This window comes from Anser brachyrhynchus, assembly GCF_964034855.1.
Source record: "Anser brachyrhynchus genome assembly, chromosome: 1".
Classification (NCBI taxonomy): Eukaryota; Metazoa; Chordata; class Aves; order Anseriformes; family Anatidae; genus Anser; species Anser brachyrhynchus.
Window position 1 is genome coordinate 147,552,577 of NC_137694.1, and position 21,813 is coordinate 147,574,389.

Sequence of the window (21,813 nt, forward strand, 5' to 3'; positions counted from 1 at the left end):
AAAACAGAAAGAAAAGAGCACTCAGTGCTGGTTTATATTTTGTATCTCTCACGTGTCAGCACTTGGCCATTGCCAGGCAGAGGACACCAGCCTAGGGATGCTTCCTTTGAGCTAGTAGGCTGCCGCTTGTGTTTCTATTTAATTTACTTCAACTATATGTAATGTAAATATATTGTTTATGTTGGTTATATTCTATATGCCACAAATTGTTGTGGAGACACAAAGTGTCTATTAGATATACCAAAATACTAAAATTACGTTGGAAAATTTCATGGAATCATAGAATCATAAAGCCATAGAACAGCCTGGGTTGGAAGGGACCTTAAAGCCCACCCAGTTCCACCCCCCTGCCATGGGCAGGGACACCTCCCACCAGACCAGGCTGCCCAAAGCCCCATCCAGCCTGGCCTTGAGCACCTCCAGGGATGGGGCACCCACAGCTTCTCTGGGCAGCCTGTGCCAGCGCCTCACCACGCTCTAGAATTTCTTCCTTATATCTAATCTAAACCGAATTTTTTAGACTAAAACCATTACCACTGCAGCTCCGGGGGTCTCCGGGTGCAGCCCCGAGCTCTGACCCTCCAAGCCCCCGTCACAGGCCGTGCGGGGTGCGGAGAAGGGCTGGCAGAGCGGCGTGTGGCGCAGCGGTGCAGCGCCTCCCCGCCCCTCACCTCACGCGGCCGTCCTAAAACCCTACTGTAAACCCCGTGTTTAACCGTGAAGAAAATACACCGGGAAGGCTTGGGGGAACACACGTTTCTCATCTCAGGCAGAGCCGACCCGGCCCCGGCGCTGCCTTCCACCTTTGTGGAGGGGAGGAGAGAGGAGGGGAGGAGGGAGGGAGGGAGGGGACGGGGGTGTCCCGCGGCTCGGCGGCTCGGGGAGCGATTGGGTAGGATGGGCGAGCGGCTCCCTGCTGGGCTCGGCAGGCTCCGCGATCCCACAGCAGCGCCCGCCCCGAGCCGCTCCGAGCCGCTCCGCTCCGCCACCGGCCCCGGCCCCGGCCCCGGCCCCGGCCGCCGCCATGGCGCAGCCCGCGGCGCCCTTGGGTGCCGCCCTGCTGCTCGTCCTGCTGGCGGCGGACTCCTCGCAGAGTGAGTACCCCCGCAGGGGGGCTGGGGACGCGGGGACGCGGGGACGACCCCCTCCCGGTGCCGCAAGGCTGCTCACCGCTGCCTCCCTTCTTCCTCCTCCTCGTCCTCCTGCCGCCGGCTCAGCCGTGCTGCTGCGCGCCCCCGAGGCTGCCCAGTTCCTGCGGCAGAGGCAGCGGCGAGCCTACCAGATCTTCGAGGAGACCAAGCAAGGGCACCTGGAGAGGGAGTGCGTGGAGGAGCACTGCAGCAAGGAGGAGGCCCGGGAGGTCTTCGAGAACGACCCCGAGACGGTAAGGTGGGGACACGCGGGGCAAGACACCCCGCAAGAGACCCTTGGTAGAAAGCAGCCAGGTGAGACCGCTGCAGCCCCCCGGCCTGGGCGCCTCGCCACCCTGCTCTCCTCCCCCTGCCGTCCCAGGCGGGTCGGAAGCCCAGCCGATGCCTTCACGAGGCAGTATGCCCGAGCAGAGGTGTCTCGGAGGAGGTATGGCAGCCCCCCGGGTCACGTTCAGCTCGGTTAGCGGGTTTGGGGGGCGGCGGGTTCAGGAGCTGTCACCACGGAAGCAGGGGAGCACGTGTACGGGGATGCGGTGCTGCTGTGCGCCCCAGGCTGGGGGTGCTGGCTGTAGACCCGCAGTTACACCTGCACCAAGAGCCAGCTTCTTTGCTCTTCCTGCAGCTCACCGCCACTGTGGATGGTGCATGGATGCCGCCGAGTTGCTTTACGAAGCTCAGCTCGCTCACCCAGTTACCCTTCGCCCCCTCTCCGCCCTGCCTCGAGTCTCATATTCTCCTTGCAGAGGTGACCCAGCACTGATGTAGCAGGGACAAGCGGTTTTCCATGGGGCTCAGACGGAAGCCCGATGCTGTGCAGGGCTTTCCTGCTGATGGTGCGGCGCCTCCGGGAGATGACAGGACGGAGGGAGCGCGTGTGCGCGTGTTTGTACACAGGGCACACGCACCGGAGGCGAGGGAGGGACTGTGGAGCAGATGTGTTATGTTTCGGTCGGACAAGTCTTGACATGTGTGCTTCGTTAGGCAGCTCCGTGCCGGGTACGCGGTGCAGCAGGTCCGTGTTACGAGGCGGTAAGGACGGCAGCTTTTCCTCCTGACGGTCCGTATGTCACGGAGCCAACAGTGTAAATATCCACTACACAGGACAAGTGTGGGAAAAGCCTCCCAAATGGGATTTTGTGGCGTTCAGGAAAAAAGGTGATGTGAGGTCACCAGCTTTGCAAACTGGCTTCTGACCAAGGAAGCTGCCAGAGGTGGGTGACGGGGGGTGCACTGATAGATCAGTGTAGAGGATGGCAGACTGTAAATGTGTCAGGAGTTGTTAGCTATACTTGGTACTTATTTTGTATAGTAGAAAAAAAGTATACAGTTCTCCTACTGTAATGAAAAGAATTAAGTCATTTGGGTTTGATGTCTAACAGAAATTCTCTAAGATCCAGACGTGCCATCTGAGCATGTTCTGCTGGACAAATAAAACTTCCTGTCATTGCAAAGGATTTTAATTTTTGTGCATTCCCTTCATTACTGCTAAGTCTCTAGTTCTGGAAACCTCTGAAGAAATACCACTGAAGCTGGATGAGCTTCTAGTGTCTGTGCCCTCTTGCTTATTTTACATGCACTGTTACACCAAAATACTGTATTTTGTAGTGGTACAACTCCCACCTTCTCTTCTGAGACACAGAGCTCCCAAGAGCTTGCTACAGGCAGTACCTCTGTAGAGCTTGCTACAGGCAGCTCCTTGGTGTCACACTGTGTGAATTTCCCTGGGAAGCAGCTGTGGCACCTCCTGCCAGGGGGCTGACAGCCCTTCCTATCTGTTCTCATGGCTTTTCATTAGCAGTTTTCTAATAAGTAGTGGCAGAGGCCATGTGCACGAGATATTGTTATTGTTATAAACACTGGAAACCTTCAGGGCTTTGTAAGGCATAGATGACTACTCTTCTGGCAGTATCTGTGGCGTTGATGGACAGAGTATTTTCCTCACTGACTTCATCTTTTCACATCTCCTTGCCATGCATCTGAGGTAACGGAGCTCTCCCTTAAATGCTGGGGAGTTAACACGTTGCCATCTCCCTGATGCTGCATTTACACCCAGTCCTGTTGACTGATAGAAGAAGGAAGCGAGCTGAAGGAGTGCTGACTGAGGAATGATGAAAACTGGTGAAAAACCAAGGCCTAGCAGTTTGAGGAGTTACGGTATCTGCCTTCACGCTTCAGCATATCATGAGGTTGCAGCTGGACCATGTTGGTTAAACGAGGACTTTTTATTGACTGGGGAAATGCACAGATTACTGTTGACAGCTGTTGATTTCTTGTGTGTAGGAGGGCTGAAATTTTCATCTCTGCTGGCTTAATGTGGTCGCAGAGGTTGACTGCTGAGGTCATATCAGAAAGAAAGAGCTGCAGCACTTCTTGTCTTGCAGTGAGCCCTGTGGATAACCTCGTGGTGGGCCAGCCATGGGGAACACATCCGCATGTTGCTCATCTCATTGTCAGGTCTGCTCACATCTCCTGATTTTTAGGCTGTAAAGCGCCAGATGAGCATGAATGTAGCCACTTGGGTATTTGCTGTGCTACGGGACTGCTTCTCCATTTGACCTGAAGAAGGGCTCATGGTGCAAGCACAGCAGCTTTGTCTCTCATCCCTGGTTGCCCATCAGATGGTCTAACAAAATGTATGGGTCTTCCTTACAAACCATGCTGTTCTTACTTCTCCTGCAGTTGTGTGAAGGGAATTTTGAGGCCTAATTTCAAGACTGTGCTGGGTCTGGCTGGGATGGAGTTCATTTTCTTCATAGCAGCTCGTATGGTGCCATGTTGTAGATCCATGACCAGAACAATGCTGGTGGCACCCCGGTGTTTCAGCTGTTGATGAACAGGGCTGGCACAGCGTCAAGGCCTTCTCTTCATGGCTTTCAGCCGCTCTGTGAGCAGGCCGGGGGGTGTGCAAGAGGCTGGCAGGGGGCACAGCCAGGGAGGTGACCGAGACTGGCCAAAGAGCTATTCCATGCCAAGTAGCATCATGATCAGCGTTACGATGGGAGAAGAATTGGGGTCAGGGAGGCTGGCCCTCTTTTGCTTAGCATCTGGCTAGGCGTCAGTCTACCTGGAGGTGGTGGGTCACTTGTTCTGCTTTGTTTTCTTTCTCTCTTCTCCCACTTCTCTTTCACTTACTAAGCAGTTTTTATCTTGACCCCCAAGTTTTCTTGCTTTTGCTCTTCTTTTCCTCTTCCCCTGCCCTGTTGCAGGGATGGAAGTGGGTGAGCAGCCGTGTGGTCCTTGGCTGCCTACCAGGGTTAACTCACCTCAAAGACCTATGACTTCAGGTTGTGATGTGAAATTGCATTAACTGGTTCAATCAGGCAGCTCCAGAAGTTTAGGTAAGATGAAGCAAAGCTGCAGGACAGCTTGCGTGATGCATCCCGGGTAAAACCAGGGCTTGATCCAGCCAGTGGTAACACCTTGCCAAGAACAGCATGGCAAGGCACGTCCTTACTGGACAGGCCAGCATATAGGAATGAAATGACACGTGCCTGTACCACAGCACCCTTCTTCTGTGTCAGGCTTTCACTGATCTGGCGACCAGCTTTTTGAAGAGACATCTGCAGAAGAAGGGCATTTTCTTAAACCTGCCACATGTACAATTACTTGCATCAGCTGCTAATAATAGCGAGTTAGGTGGGGCTAAATGGCCATTCATTTGCAGGCCAGCGCAGCTTTTGTCTTTTATGTTACGGAAAATATAAATATCAGCTCACCCAGACTGGAGGAAGGAAGATCAATTGAAACATTTTTAGATTGTGGGGTTTTTTTTAGGAGACAGAACAAAACTCAGTCTGTGCTAGTTGTATGACTATACATGGTAAAAACAAGTGTGAGCCTAGGCTAATGAGTCTTGCAGCCTATCTTTTCCATGGAGCTGATTATAACATCCTTAGGTATTACTGCAGGATTCTGGGAAGGTTCCTGTGTTTTGATGTCTTTTAGGCTAGGGATACCAAGCCAAGGTATCCCTTGTCTTTTAGGGCCAAGCAGGAAAATGAAAAGACACTATGTTGGGAAAAAATAAGGGTGGAAAGCATGTTCATGGGAGGTATGAACCTATTATGTTTCTAAATGCAGCCTATTAAAAAGATATTCTAGGCGTGATGGATGGGTGAAGTTACAAAATATCTTGGATGTGGAGATAAGGATGTTATCTCTTCTCAAATGTTGATGAGGCCTTATAAAAAGCAGTGCTGCAGAAATATTTGACCTTGGTATGCAGTCAAGGTATTACAGCTTGTTAACTGACTGATAAACTGCTCTGGAATTTGGGTGACCTGTTCTAAAAATGCGGCTATCCGAGCATGTAAAACAAAGGGCAGAAGGGAACGTGGCAGCTGGTGTTCTTGGAAAACACTGGATTTCACTACAGAGTAAATACAGCAAAACAGGGACCTTGTGCAAGGATTTTCTCTGTTTTGAAAGGCTCAACATAGTGAAGATGTTTGAGTGCAGCCTCATCATTACGGACCACGGTTTATCAGTACAGCATCTGTTTGCCACCGCTCATCGTGTTTGCCGCTGTTAGTGTTGCAGAGCTGTTGGTCTGTCTGCGGCCTGCCATTGAAATTGCCACGGTGAACGCTTTGAAAGCAGTCAGGCCCACCAAGAAATGCTGATGCAGGACAGCCTGGCCACCTGTGTGTGCTGTTTATGGATTTGCCCCACAACGGGGCATCACGGAAAGCCAGATGTTTTTCATATGTGTGCAAAATGAACGTCTGATTCAAAGGCATGCACATGAAAAGTTCTGTTGCTTTCTGAGGGACTTGCATTCAAACTGATGTTAAAATCCATGTTTTATCAGGTGCAGAAAGCGCTGGCATAGAACTGCAGGAAAACTTAGGCTGAAAGGGATGCAGGAAGTCTCTTGTCCAGTCCCCCACTCTCAGCAGGGTCAGCAGTGAGACCTGACCAGGCTACTTGGGGCGTTTTGCAGTCATGGCTTGAAAATTGCTGATCCTAACAAAACATCCAGCAATGCCAGCAATCTTTCTTCTGGGCTGGGTTTATCAAGAATCTGAAATGCAGATGAAGCAATGTGTAGGGTATAACATTCAGTTGGGTTGGTTTTCACAATGCCACCAGGTCATTGTTTTTATTTCTTGTTCCGTTACGTGGCATGGTCATGGTAGCACAGATGGGCTGCATACACTGACTAGAGTAGTCCCGACTTTACTCTGATCTTGTAGGAAGAATACGTGGCAAGCAATATTTAGGTCTTCTTTCTCAGAATACCAAGATAGATGCACATTTGTAAATACTAATAACAAAAGTATGAAGGCATGTAGGAGGAGAGTTAAGTGGGAAAGTTAAGCAGTGTAAAATTTCTTTGAGTAATTTAGTGAATGTTGTGTTGTCTAGACATGAATAACACTGATATCATCTCTAAATAGAGATGTCATCATCCCTGCATAGAATATTTCTTTCTATATCCAGGCAAAAATCTGGGTTTATTTGCAGCAAAAATTCTTGCCAATGTATATCGATTTGTTACGGCATTTTGGCAGAGTGTGGAGGAAGAGCTGGATTTATAAGTGGTATAGATTTTTATATCTCTTCTCCTTCTTGCAGAATTCATCTGAGAGAGGGAAAGAGTTACCAGAGAGCTCTGGGCTTGATGATTTAACCTGCTTGGATTCAGTGTATGGAAGAACGGATTCCTAGGCACAGTGCTACCTGTTTAATAGATTTTGAGAAAGAACACATGAGGACGTTTATACTTTTGTCAAGGAATGACCTGAAGGAGAGAAGGAGGAAGTTGAAAAGTTTGAGTGTCCAGCTTTATGCCACAGTGGCATAGCAGCTCTCTGCTGGGATGAGATCTGGGGATGCACCAGGTTCTCCCTTCCCTCTTGTCCTTCTCCCTGTAGTTTTTTATACAGGAAACACAGGATGGGAGAGATTTATACCAAGCTTTAGTGGGCCTAATGATCTGGAAGACAGACCGGGACAGTGGAGCAAGATGCATCTGTGTTTGTGACGGTGTGGACACAGCGTTTGCTTAAGGTAGTGGAGTTTGATAGCAGGAGGGTGACTAAAGTACTCTGGCCTGCCTTAGGAGGCAGTCGTTAGCTACAGGCTGCGTTATCAAAGGTTATTGGGGAGGGCGAGCGAAGTTTGCTGCTGGTGGAAGCAGACAAAGCTCCATCAGCTCTGCTGGACTTGTGCCCACTTGATCTTAATCTGTTTCCACTTGTATGAATTGAGCCCAGGAGTTCAGAATAGGACTGGAAATACTGAAACACCCCATCATGGAAGTACTCCACACTACAGCGCCCATGGAGCAGGAGGGGAGGAGCAAGAGAAAACAATAGTGGCTGATACTACACCAAGCGGCTGTTTGAAGCTAGCATGGAAAAAGATGCTAAGAATGGTAAAATGGAGCAGGGGGATTGTACGGGTTTGGGGCAAGGAGCGGGATAATGGAAAAAGCAGATAAGGTTTGGGTAAGTCAGTTAGCAGAATACAATAGGCTTTAATAAACGTGTGAGAGAGGAAGAAAGCCAATTAAATAAATTAAGAGAACAGTCTTGTGGTTATGGGCTTTCTTTGTTTTCTTTTTAAATTAAAAAATGAGGAACAGCCTACCAGGAATTAAGAGACTATGTTAGTACAGCTGCTTGAGAATCAGGTAAGGGAAACATTGAAACTGTACAAACTGGCAGTTGCGGTTCATGTGCGCTCCAAACTCTAAATGAACTTAATGAATTATGAGAAATTACTTTCCAATAGGCATGAAGAACAAGAACGGAGCCAGCATCAGAGGTTCAGAAGAAACTGAGAAGGGACACGGCAAGGGCGGTGCGCGCTGCACGACTGCTCTGGAGGCTGCAGGACGAAGAGCATGGGTATGAAGAGGGGAAAGTGTCAGGGCAGGACAGCTAAAAAAGCAGCAGCAGAAACATTCGTTTTCTCATAGTTCAGTCCACGATGAAGTAATTCAGCAAGCGCTAAGTGACCAAAACCGTGGCAATTTGAAAACAGAACCTGTCGAAAGAGTGGGAAGGGATTCTTCCTGTTCACTTCTCCTCCACTCACACTGCTTTTCAGTAACTTTAGTCTCATATTTGTTAGCTCAGCTGATCAACCCCCTTGCCTCCTTGTTCATCATCTTTGCGCAGCAACTAGTGCAACTGCATGGACTGATCTCCAGAACTGATCTTAGGGAAAGCAGTCTGGAGAGAAAAACGATCATTTTGCAGCTGGGTGAGTTCCCCAGCCCAGCTCACTGTGCAGCTTCACAAAGGTTTGCACCAACATGGTGGAAAGGATAGTGTGGGTTTAGGATGGAAAGGCCAGGTGCTAGGGGAGAAGCAAAAAGGGTCGTCACAGCTCATGCTGTTGAAGAAATGAATGAAGAACCAAGCCCTGGAGAATCTGACTGAAGTTTTTCAGCAGGTCTGCCTTCCGTATCTGTACCTCTATCACTGTTTTGTTTTAACTTGCTGTTCTAGAGGCTCTTTACACATGCAGAATGCCTGTTGGGAAGTTCCCTTATTTATTGTTTGGGGTTTTCTTCCTGTTCCTTTGAGCAACAGCAGCGGGACCCACAGGAGGAGTAAAGTTGGAAAGTGAGGTGGAAACCCAGGAAGAGAGGCAAGTGTTGGTGTTGTCTTCATTCTGCATCATGTTACACTACCAGTCAGGACATTGGGGTGCACAAATGAAGAGATAAAAGGAGAACGTATCATGGCTGCACTGTACAAAATCACGTGCATCCGGAGAGCTACCACATTTGGCTGACCACTGGAACAATGAGTCCCAGTTCAGTTCCAAGAAAACGTGTGGGACAGGAACAGAAAAGCAAAAGTTACTTAGTTATTAAAATAATGAACAGGGAAGTGTAAGATCGGATTCTGTCACAAGGGCCTAATGTTGTCTCAGATGTCACTTCCCCATTCCTGCTTGCCTATCCACACTAAGGGAAAATCCGGCGGTGCCTTAGAGTGGCTGAATGTTGTTGCTGTGAGTTGCAACAGCTGCATTTATGCAAAATCCTAATAAACAATTTACAATACCATTAGGATACAGGAAGGGGGAAAAATACACTATTTTCTCACTTCACTGGATGAAATGTTACAGAAGCTATAGGAGAGATCACAAACGTTTAAATCACATTGGATGGGATGTATAATCTGTTTTATTTTAAATACAGCAAATAATTGCAAAGTAATGACACAATATAGTGTCATGGAGAGAGTCATGGAGTGTCACATAGTGACACTCGAAGAGTATGTTAGGGTTTTTTTCAGATTCACTTTTGTTTAATTTGCCTGAAGTTTATAAGTGAGCATTAGTTGAACCACACTTAGAAGTATTATAACTATTGCAATGAGGATTCGAACGAGCAACACTGAGGGATGATCTGTTCTCAGATCGGGATCCTCTTTTCAAATTGCACATTAATACAGCTGGAGGGAAAGTAGCCTTTAAATCTTGAAGCAATGGAGAAAACCTCAAGGCATTTGTGATTGGAGAACATTCAGAATAATTTTAAAGCATGCAACCCACTCATTGGAAACACTCTTCCAGTGATTTTTCTTGGAATATTAGGTCCTCAGCACTGGTTACATTGATTTCATGTTGTTATTGTCCAATCAAGCCCTGCCTCAGGCTGCATATAGAAATAATCTCCCTGTGTGCCCTACAAATGTCAAGTATCTGTGTTTTGCTTGGCTGGACTTACATGAACATTTTTTTCCCTTCTTTTCTTTCCCTTCATTACTTTTTTTTCCTGTGATTGTTCATTCTAATCATTGCTGGGTTTTTCCTCATCACAGTGCAACATCTTTTGCTGAGGTGGGAAAAATAGTCCTGCTTCTCAGAGGGTGAGGAAAGCTGTGGTAATAGATCATTTTTATTTCCAGTCTTCAAGATTGTACAGGGGTGCCTCATCTCTATGAAACAGGGGTACTACTAGCGATGCTAGAGAGGGTGGTCTTGTTTGGAAGGATCAGCAACTCCAGGGAAGGGGCACTCATAGCCTTCGTGCATCAGAGTAGCTGGGCTGTGTGAAAGGGATGCTGTGCATCCAGACCCAAAATCTCAAAGCTGCCCTAACCAACTTAGCTGTGGTCGTGTTTGAGGCTGCTGTTGGACCGTAACATGACCTACTTGGTTCTCTAGGGCCTCGCTTGCTGGATTGTGGGGAGAAGCTCTCATTGTTCTTTGCATGGAGAATGCATATTGCTCCAAAGCAAAACAGGAGGCAAACTGACCTGGCTGAGTGTAGAACTCCTCACATGGAGAAGGAACGCTTGCGCAAGCCACATGGCATTGACAGGAACTTAATTTCTATACCTAGTGTTTCTATACAGTTAAAGTTGTGAATTGTAGGACTGGTTAATTACATTGTTTGGGAGGTAGGCCTAATCATTCAGCATGAGATTTGCTATGCAGCTAAAGTCTATTGCCCAATTTAAAAAACAATGCAGAGCGCTCTTAAGCATTAATGAGATTTGCATTCCCAAGTTATAGCAGTTAAGCAATGGTTGGTATAAATGCACACCCAAGTTAAACAATAACTTATAGACAATTATGTTTGGCCATTTCTTTGCAGGCTTGCAGCGTGGAAACACTAAGTGTATTTATAAACAAAGAGGTCATGCCATGCCCATGTCAAACATCCAGTACTGAAAGGAGAAATGAGGAGAGTCACTATATGGAGATGAGAACAGGGCATGATGTGGGAGCTGTCACTGCAGCCTAAGAGCTGACATGACATGCACGTCAGCTACAAGTTACTCAGCAAATGCTCTACAAAAGCAGCGGTTGTGCTGAAAACAAATTTTGTGCTGGTAGGCAAAGCCATGTGCTCTGACACAGGCTTTGTTTTTCTGCGTTTTATTTCTGGAGGCAAATTTTCTTTGAAAAGCAGAGCTGCGAAGGCAAAATTAGTTGGACTTGTGCCTTTCCATGCTTCTCTACAGTGTCTGAAGGAGGCCTGAATTTGGTGTAGCTTTTGTTAGCTCTGCTTTCCATAATATCAGCAACTTGGGAGTTGCCAGAGACTGAGCAGCCTGTCTGCACTAAGCAAATGCTTTTTAGAAATTACCATTGCTAATGCAAGTCGGTGAGATCCGGCAGCGCCGCAGTCCTTGTGTAGATGGTTATCTGCTGCTGCAGCAGCTCAGACAAGGCTTTGATTAGGTTCAGCCCCGATCGGGATTACCTGACCTGGTACTCAAACAAAACAAACAGAAGCAGTTGGCAGGCCCTTCTGGCTGAGGTTCCCAGCCTTGCCAATTGCTTTAAGCAATAGTGAGAACATTTTGCTGGTGTAGACAGGGTCATTGTTATGGTTTCAGAAGGGCTATTTATATACCGTGACTCATGTAAGGGCTGTTTGGTTGCGTGTTCTTCCATCTTCTCTAAAAATGCAGCAGGACGAGCGCATACCCTGTATAATTTCACTAACTTTTGGATTTTAGCACTAAGAGAAAGTTTGGCCATTGAGCTGAAAAGAGATCGTGAGCTTAGGGTAGGTTTCCTTTGGCAGGCAAACTGACTCTGGTACTTCTGCCCCGTCAGCTCCACAGCCCTGTGACAAATCCGTACCTTCAGGTTACTGCTCTTGAAATTACACTTGAAATAACACAACATGACATAAAACAAAATTAAATTCAATTAAATTAAAGAAAGCAAACTGAACAACCTGGAGTTTTGTGGTTTGTTGGCGGTGGCTTGCCTTGCTTTGTTCTCTTTGCAGACATTATAGACTTACGCTCTCTTTTCATTTTAGATACCCACACTAAGTGTTGTAGTGACTGCGTTATAGGCTAGCTGTGGATGTGGGTGGGAGAGGAACTTCTTAGCCCCCTGAAAAACTGTTTGGTGTCACTCTACCCTGAAACAAAAGTGTGCACGCCTAGGTCTTGCACTACGGTTGAATGCTGGAACCCAAGCATTGTGTTTAATGCATCAAAAGGTGTGTCTTTACTTCTGTAGCATGCACTTGTGTTTGTGTGGCAAGGGTGGGGGCTGTAGTGCTTAAATCTGTTAAATCTCACAGCTCTGCCTCCTGGACAGGAAAGAAAAGGTCTCTTGAAATGAGCTGCAATCAGCAGGCACGAACCTGTCTGGAGGGACGGGCCCCGTGCCATATTTTCTTCTTGGCTGTGAGGCTGGAGCCTTGCAGATGTGAGGCAATTCCTGGTGTCTGCTGTTTCTCCCTCTCGACCTGAGGCCTCAGCCGAGCTGTGCTGCTGGTGGCAGACGGCTCGTCACCTGGAACCCTCGCTGCATGTGGGCCTGCACGCTGCAGGTCTTCAGGGGCCAGGCCCTTGAAAACTGAAGCATCTGAGATCCCAGTCCCGTGGCAGTGAGGGTGCGTGGGGCCACCAGAAGCAGGGGTGGAAGTCCATGGAGGTGTTTCTGCCTGCGGCAGGCACAGAGGGAGGCTGGAGCTGTCGAAAATGCCTCTCTCGAGGGCTGCCCTCTTTCAGAGGTTGGCGCTCCTGTGAGGCACTGGCCGGGAGCACCTTTGTCTTCCTCTTGTCGGCACTGAGGTGTTACTGCTGGGTGGTGTGCTTGGAGAGCTTGGTGAGATCAGCACAGGAGGGAAAGGCAAATGTTTTTCCCTGTCTCACAATTTCTCCTGCATTTTGGTCCTGTGAATCCTGAGTGCCTTTCTGGATGTCGAGATGCTTGGTGAGCCTGAAATATAAGGTGACTAGCTGAGAAATTGGCCAAATAGCTACAAGGAATCTTCTTGTTAGCAGACTTCTCGTTAGCAAGCCTCAGAGCATTTTTCCTGGCATTTTTCTTGGATCCTGAAAATAGAAACGAAGACTTCTGGTGGAGGAAAGATGACTTTTACCAGGGACCTGATCTATGCAGGGCTGAGGGATTTCATCTTCCCCGACATCTGTGGGCCATTAAGACTTAATACAGCGCAGAAGTCTGAAAAGGCATTGTAGAGTTGAGTGCTCACACTGGAAATAATGCAAGTCTGGCTGTCTTTCTGTGCAAGTTAGGCACAAGCTGAATTTTTAACCGGGCAATCTTCTGATCAGTGCTGTTTGCTTGTTCGCTTGTTTTAAAGAGGCTTCTACGTAGAATTTAAGCAAGTTCCTTTTCCCAAGGTGGAAGATTATTCATCCTTCATTTTTGATTAATCTTTTTGGCTGAATGGAAATACATTGTTGTATTTCCAGAAGCCTGTTGTCATGAAAATTGATTAGGGAGAAAAGTGAAAAGTTAATCACACAGGAATGAGGAATGTTAGAACCTGTGATCACTTTGCTTTGTTATAGAGTAGTATTATTTATATAGTATTAGGTCCTGTAGATCTGGAGAAGTGTTACTGATCAGAAAGTAGCTTTGTGTAATTATAAGGGAATGAGGAAGATAAGGAAAGAGAGGCTAAGTTTCTGCTAATAGCCTCCCATTGAAGTTGCTTACCTCTGCTGCCTGCCTGATGAAAGCTCGTGGTGGCACGGCGTCTTGGGGTTTCACTCTGCTGCTGTTTGAGCAGATGGGGAGCAATGGCAGAGGCTCTGTGGGTATTCTGTCTGCTAACACAGCAAACTGGCATCAATCAATGTCTTCTGAGTTTGCCTTTGGAAGGTTATTTGTGTGATGAAAATAGGTAGCTACCTTGGTCTTTCCTATAAGAATACAGTCTATACAACTTTTCCAGCACTCAGCTCATTCATCACAGATAAAGGAGAAAATTGAGTTTTTTGCCTTTGACATCACTGACTTTGAGCAGGTAGGCTGGCAGCCATGCATATGAAGGCTCCTGCTTCTAAATACATCTGCACATTTTTGTGATGTATATTGAATAAAGGAGAAATGATGAAAAAAATATTAGGAATGTAGTGACTTCTGAGCTCCTCACTCAGGTTTGTTAACCCAGATATTACAAAGCTCAGCCTCAAAGGATGCTAAGCCTATTACCCTCTTGTTGGAATTGAAAATTAAGTTAAGCATGGGCTACTGCTTCTTTATAGAGGTTTTCATGATTTAAGCTGAATATTTGCATGGTGCATTTCAGTAACCGGAGCGTATTTGCCAGAAGTGATTGATTTTTCTGGAGGATGACAGTAAGGCAAAACTTTTAGTTTATACGACCTTGTCAACCAATTGATTTCATTAGACTGTCCAGGTCAAATAGAATCGCAGTGTGTGTCTGTTGCTGTGGCATGTACATGTCTGTATATGTGCATGAGCTTATCCAAACATCTGTAGTAAGAGGAGAAAATAAAATAGTTTCTAATCTTGCACTTGTATGGCCAAAATTAATTTTGTAGAATACAGGATATTTACTGTCCCGATCTCACTGCAGATACGGTGTTTTGTGGAAATTGCTTATCTTGTGTGAAAGAGAATGACAATATGTATACAGTTTCATAATTAGCTGAGAAATGGCTTAATTTAACCAAAAAAGTTAAGCACTGATGCAACCCATGAATTTTCCCTCATTGCGTGCCTCAGTTACAACTTGAACAGCCCTTGAACTAGTGCCTTATACATCATGAAATCCAATCTGAAGTGAAGTCGGAAAGTAACCTTTTTCAAGGTGATGAGTTTTCACATTTTCTAAGAACGTAGTTTAATGATCAGCTCAGGCCAAGCTCCCACCCTTCCAAGCAGCACAGCTGCATTTTCCTGTTCTTGCCCTGTGCTGGTGCAAGCAATCCCATGGCTGGCAAGGTCTCAACGGGATGAATACTTTCATGGTACTTTGATCTCTGCCTTCCCCCTGCTTGCAGCTGCTCCGCACTCCCTTCTCTGGGCGGCCAGCTTCCATGAGGAGATGTAGTGGGGAGCATGGCAGTGGGTGCTGTTAGTAGGGTGCTCGCTGTTGTAAAAGCAAGGCATACCCTTTTATTTGAGTGGTTACGGTGTCACGGTGCTGCCTGTGCTCTGCAGCAGCAGAGGGACCCCAAGGAGGCAGGGGGTGACTAAACCATTCTGTACCTTCCCTCTGGTTTGTGTCCCTAGATCCCTCTTCCTCCCTGTACCTCACGGTGAGCACCTTTGCCTCTGGGACAGTGCGTAAGTGGCTTCGTGTTAGCGACAGGTCAGCTGTCTGGCCATGCACTGAGGCTGGAGCTAATAATGCTTCTCGCCTTTCCCATGGGACAAACCGTGTCTGTAACACTGTGTTTCTTCTGGCTCTGAATAAAAGAAATGAGGATGTTTGTGTTTGGATCTTGTTAAACAACTGCCACGCAAGACCACCAAACTAACAGCAGCTGTTAAATATTAGTAGAATGACAATAGAAACAAATATTATTCAATAAATCTTTGCTTTTTTTTTTCCCTCCTACAGGAATATTTTTACCCGAAATACTTGGGTGAGTAGCAGCTTTTACTTTTACTTTGTGGCAGCATTGGTATGTGGTGCCTAACACTGGAGTGTGTCACAGCTGAAGCTTCTGCTGAGGAAAGTGGTGGATGTGGGACTGCAATAAGCATGCACTTCCAACTTTTAAGACAGACTCCGCATTCCCGATATGATTTTGAGGGCTGTTTTTCACTTACATATAGATTTGCATACAGAGATTCTGCATGTTAAAATGTTGATCTTGCATTTATTGTCTGTTGCTTGCAGCATTAGTAAATAATTTAGTCTTTTATCTTCTCCCCTTCTTAGTTAGTTTAGCTATTAACTAATCTCCTTATTTTAAAAAGTGCCTTTACTGATTGATCCCCTGGCTTTTTCTACTGGCTGTATCATAGTCGTGCCACCATACTGTTTTCTATCTGTGTTTAATACATAGCTCTTCAAATCAGTACTGCCAATAATTTTACAAAGCTCCATGTGCTTTTTAGATTCAAAAGAGATTTAATAGGTCAAATCTGAGTAGCTACTAATATGCTTTTAGAATCATCATAGCTCTGGCAAAATGATTATTCCCCTCAGATAGCTTATAATTCTACTGTACATCAGAGCTAAAATATTTTTATGAACTTAAGAAGTTTAAGGCATTTCGGAGATTATAACATTGCATAGATTTTGCATTCACCTTCCAAAACCTTGCTTAATGAAACATCAGCAGGCTAGCTATCATTTTGCATGCTTTGAACAGCTGCCATGTGGTCATTATAATAACGACAATTTCATTTTCTGTTCTTCAGCTTGTATTCAAAAATATGGGTCGCCGTATACAAGAAGTCCAGATTTCCTTACGTGCGTTCACAGTAAGCACTTTTGTTTCATATATTGTAGTTAAATGTTCTCTCATTATACCTGAAGTAGTGGAACCAGCTCGGTTACCTACATTTCGGATAGTATTTTAGTAATGTTCTTCCTGTTCCCTGTGCCTGACACTCCATACTGATTGTTCTATGTGAGCAACAAAACAAGGCTTTTCTGCTTGTAGAAGCTATTGCCTTCACTCACTCATCATTCAGTAGTTTGGTGTTTTGTGATGCAAGACATTTCTTTCTCACCAGTTTCTCAAGGTCTGAATAGACTGAGAAGCAAGAGTGACAAGGAATAGGATTTACCATAAGGTTGTACTGTGTGCTTGGCCTTTCATCTTTTTTCTTGAATGCTAACTTTGGCTCACCCCTGTTAAGTAATCTTAAATAAAGCTTACAGTCAAGCCCAAGTTTGTGTCAGGCTTTTGACAACTTTAAGTAAGCAGGTCATTTTCACTCATTGTGTGGTTGTGGTTTAAGTATTACAACATTTAAAAATCCAGATCAATCCAGAAGTCAATCTGATATCTGTGTAGAAGGGAGAGAGATATTTGTTCATCACTGACACCAGAGATTGGATTTTCAGTAACTCTGCTAAGACCTTTCCAGTTCCCTCTTGGAGCTTAGCAGTGCTAAAGATACAAACCACATAAATATTCTGTTGTTAGAGATTCTAAATACGCTCTGGAAGCAGATCAGCTAAGATGGGGAGAAAACCATGTGCGTGCGTATTTATTTTCATGTTTACCCCTGTGGTTCAGTCTTTTACTACGATCAAGTTTGATCAGTCTTATGTTCATACCAGCTCTACCAAACTCTACCAAAGCAGGATCAGGATTTAGTCAGGATGTTTAGGCAGATGTTAGAGTCCTCTGAACTGGGAACTCTTGGACCTGAAGTACCAGCGTGGTGTGCAAGCTAGCTCCAAGTGGGACGTGAGGCTGGATGCTTCCTTTTGCTTCTGTGTTATGCACGGCATAAAGGCGGGAGCTGCTGCTGAAAATGGTGGTATCAACTGGGAACACTTACTCTGAACAACTGATTAGTGTTTCAGAAACAAAAGTCTAAAGGGCAATGATGTTTTCTGTGCATTGAAAAAAATGAAAGCTGAATAATTGTTTTTAGGGATGCAGTCCATTGGAAATGCAGCGGTTTGGCAATAAAATTATAATATTTTCCCCCATTAAAATACTAAAATATTTTTAAGTGGCTGAGTTTTGGCTAGCCATTGTTAATTCACAGGAGAAGGAGCCTGAAATGCGCTTGGAAGAATTACAGACTTTGTGCTTAGCTGATTCCAGCATGTCTCTTATTTTTCACAGATGCTGCCAAAAAGGCTATGTAGCTCTTTGGGCTTGTGCCTGTGAGACACATTTAAGTGTTGTGTTTCTTAACATTCATCTTCTATTCTCAAAACAAGGTAGTAGAAGGCCCTTTTAATCTGGCATTACAAAGACATTGCACAACCCAAGGGCTGGAGGGTGATAGTAGACTAGTTTATGCTGGAAATAAGGTACAAATTTTAACAGTGGTAGTCATTAGGCAGCTTAGTGGGGCATTTGAGGATTCTCTGTCTCGCAAGATCTTTAGGTCGGGGCTACAGGTAGGGTTCAGCTGCAGATTCAGACAGGTAGATGCAGGTGTTCCCAGCATAGGTACCTACATGAGATGTAGGTCCCGTTGTAGTCAGTGGAGAGTTCATCTGTAGTCGGCAGCGCTAGGGTGATGTCACTGACAAAGCTGTGGCTGCTCTAGGGAGAGCTGAATCACTTTATGGACTGTTTATGGTACCAACTAGATCTCCACTGACTGCAGTCACAATTTAGACACTTGCTACACACCTAGATACTTGCTTTACACATAGATACCTATATTTTGGTCTGCAGAACTGGATCTTTTTCTAAAAGAGGTGTTGTGGGTCAGCTAGGAATTTGGGATTTGGTTCTGCAAGAGTTTGGAAAATGCTATGGTATTTTTTGGAAATGAGTTTACATCTGACCTTAAAAATACAATAAGATTTTTGTTATGTTGTGAGTGTCTGTTTTTTAATAGTGAGTGTCATAGTTTTCACGACGTAGCATTTTCCAAATGAATTTCTAATTTGCACCATTTATGAATACCAAAATACAAGTTCAGAATACAGAATAATGAACTGGAAGCAGCAGTCCATGTACTTAGGTGAAGTCTTGTTTCCATATGGACTTAAAGAAATGGAGCTTATGTTTCTATTCTCTGTCTCAATTTATGAGCTATACACCCCCAGTGGTGTGTCAGCTGGGCAGTGGTGTACCTGGGGCTATTCTGGCAGGTGCTGTTGCAGGCAGCCCACGTGGCTGTGGTGTCTTTTGTGTGGCCTGAAGTCTGCCTTGTCTGTGGCTTTGCACCAGCTCTGCACAGCTAGAGTGGTGAGGAAGAAAGGTAATTAGGCTTTGGTTGCGGTGGGTGGATGATTATTTCTGTGAGGCTCTTAGACTTATGTATGCATGCTTTTCCTGAAAAGTTTTCTCAGGCAGTAGGGTCCAGATGAAATACTGAGAATATGTGTTTCTTTGGCAGGACTGTGGTCACATTCCATCCCAGATCAGCCCTCTGGTTCTCTCCTCCTTGTCCACCATAAAGCATTTTGCTGAGTCTCAGGATGAATTCTTACCTGTTCAATGGCATTCAATGGTTCAACCCCCTTAGCTAGGGGCTGAAGCTGAAGTGATGGAATGTCTGGAGCCATGCTATATTTTGGATGAAATCACATCCAGAAATGTATATTCTTTCAGTTGTGGATATTTGTGATTTTTTTATATGGTCTTTTATAGAGCTTCTTTCTTCTCTTCCTCTATTTCGTCTTGCTTGATTCAGCCTACTCTATTAGCCATTGCCAGTCAATACTCTACAGAGAAAGGAATAGCAAAAACTTTTATATTGTACATTGTGATAAATGGAAAGCAAGAAATTAGTGTTCCATGGTCACCTGGATAACCTGCAGCACTAATGTGCTGCTAACTTCAGCCTTCAGGTAATTCAGTGAGAGTGTAAGGTTTAGAAACAGTGTATGTTCATGTAGTGTAGAGAAGGCCGTCCTTTGGGGTTGTATTAATGAGATGTGCAGTGCAGCCCGTGGTAAGAATCTGTCTATTTTTTCCTGACATTTATAACATAAATGTTATCCAACCCTAGAGTATATTCTCTTATTTTTCTGTCCAACATAACACCAGTCTTAACAGCTGCCCAAAACACAACCCAGAAGTCCAAAAGGCCCTGGGCACAAACTGGCCCCCAGGAGGCTCCCCCTGAGCCCCAGGAGCACTTCTGTGCTGTGCGGGTGAGGAGCCCTGGCACAGGCTGCCCAGAGAGGCTGTGGGGTCTCCTCCTTGGAGGCCTTCCAAAGCCGCCTGGAGATGGGCCTGGGCAGCCTGCGCTGGGTGGCCCTGCTGGGGCAGGGCTTGGGCCTGGTGGCCTCCAGAGGGCCCTGACAACCTCAATCAATCTCTGTGACTGAAATCTGAGGCAGACAGTGCAATGATTTGTCATTTAAGCTGATATATTTTGGCTGATCACTGGACATAGTTCTTGGCCCTACGCAGAGGGCTGCTGTTAATTAGGTGCTCTAAATTCACCTGTCAGCTCCGCTTTTTGTAAAGTCTTCCTTTTGTCTGGGCTGAACTGGGTTTCTGCTGAGTTGTAAGGATGTGTTGCCAAGACTGTAGGATTGTAGAAGGCTTTGCTAATGACAGTAATTCTTCTTCAAAAGGCTGCTGCTGCTGCAGCTGTGACAACTCCAAGGTCTCATGCACCAAAAGGACTGGTAGAAACATTGCTTTGTAGCTATGCCAGCCCCACTCTGGCAGAGTTGGTCAGGCACAAGAAACATCCACATCTTTTCATCAGAAGAAAAGCCTGGACATCACATGTTCATGTCTTAGGACTTTCTTATCCAATGCATCTCATGTGGTGGTGTGCACAGAGAGCAAGTGACTTGGGACCGCTGCAGTGTGAGAGGTCAGCCCCAGTGTGAATATGCATTCATTCAGGTTTGCTGAGGCTCTCGTTAGGTTCAAATGTTCTCTGTAGAAGCTGGCATTCATGACGGACTGGACTGTGACTGAAATTGACCTGAGTATAGAAGGTCTGCAGAGGTGCCTCATCTCTCCTGAACCCCATTTCTTGGAGGGTGTATGTAAAAGACCCTCTGACTAGGTGAGCTTTGCAGTCTGCAGAAGGAGCTTCTGCGCTGCTCCTTCTGGTTAAGGTTGTGGAAACAGTTAATATGCGTATAGTTTTTGAACATCACTGATCTAGACCACCCATATAACAGATACTGAGATACGAGACCTGCCAACTCATTTTTTTATGGGGACTAGGGAATCCTCTGTTCCTTCCTTCACTTAGCTATTGAATTAGTGTTTAGCAATTCTTACACTGTTAAGACATTGATGTTTCTTTTTTGTTCTCATTCAGTGTAATAGAAAAGCCTGAACTGGATAGCTCAGATACAAACCTTTCCTAACAACAAATCTACCAGCATTGGTGAGATCCTCAGTTAAATTACCAAAAGTAAACAAAAAGAGAACCCATCCTTCTTTGAGTGGTTAGCTGCTGCCTTCTTTCTATTTTCACCAGAAGTAGGAAGAGTAGAATTAACTTGATTTTAAAAGAGCTATTTTGAATTTTTCTTTCAGGATGTGCCCTTCAAGTATGGGGGTAGAAGCTCACTACCCTTTGCAATGAAATGAATTCCACTGCATGCTCCTGGCATAGCTCATTTGGCATGTTAGCAATAAGCATTAGCTTCCAGTTTTCCCAGGTGTATTTCTGATAGTGATTTCCCATTAGTGTTTAAGGGTCTTGTTTTTTAATAAGGTTGAAACACCTTTTCATTATTGACCTCTATGCACTGTTGTTTGTTTTGTTTGTTTTTATTCCTTCTGTAAATCAGATTTGCCAAACCAGTGTTCTCCCGATCCTTGTTACAAAGAGGGAACTGTCAAATGTGAAGATCTCAAGGGGGACTTCTATTGTGAATGCAAACGTGGCTGGCAGGGAGAAATATGTGACAAAGGTAATATACATTTTGTTATCTTTCAGATCTGTAACAACGATATGTTGGTTTTTGCTGTATTTTCAAATGATCACTGATACTGTGCTGCCCAACTCAAAAGTCATGGTATTGAACTTGCATTATATACAACTCATGTTTTTGTGCTTTTGGGAATCATATAACTATGCCTGAATACATTTTCCAGATTACTTTAATGGATTTCAGCATAGTCTTGACAAAGAAATCAGAGAGGTTATGCCCCGTCTTTCTGTCCCACCCCTCTGAAGGGGGCAGCAGAAATTAAGCTGTAGTGGCACCTCAACTGGTGCCATTAACCCCAATGTAACAGATGACAAATTGCAGAGCCTGAGGAGCTGGCCCGTATTCCCATTCCTCTCCAACGGGAACAGAGACTTTCAGCACACAGTTGGAGTCTTCTGCTGCTGATGCACAAACTGGTGAAATTAGTCT

The 21,813-nt window shown here is 45.6% G+C and overlaps 1 protein-coding gene and 1 long non-coding RNA gene across 3 annotated transcripts in view; one reads left to right on the top strand and one right to left on the bottom strand.

The window, feature by feature from the left end:
* Window positions 1-878, bottom strand: part of LOC308188250 — a 45,864-nt gene extending 44,986 nt beyond the window's left edge. For both annotated transcript variants that reach the window (XR_013945289.1, XR_013945290.1), the window contains exon 1: window positions 754-878. This is a non-coding gene — a long non-coding RNA (uncharacterized lncRNA). The remainder of the gene's footprint in view (window positions 1-753) is intronic.
* The window catches only part of GAS6 (growth arrest specific 6), a 40,563-nt gene continuing 19,597 nt past the window's right edge, over window positions 848-21,813 (top strand). The window contains exons 1-5 of the mRNA XM_080577058.1: window positions 848-1,094; window positions 1,218-1,384; window positions 15,436-15,460; window positions 16,245-16,307; window positions 21,241-21,363. Coding sequence (XP_080433184.1) covers window positions 1,025-1,094; window positions 1,218-1,384; window positions 15,436-15,460; window positions 16,245-16,307; window positions 21,241-21,363 — 448 coding nt within the window. The 5' untranslated portion in view covers window positions 848-1,024. The remainder of the gene's footprint in view (window positions 1,095-1,217; window positions 1,385-15,435; window positions 15,461-16,244; window positions 16,308-21,240; window positions 21,364-21,813) is intronic.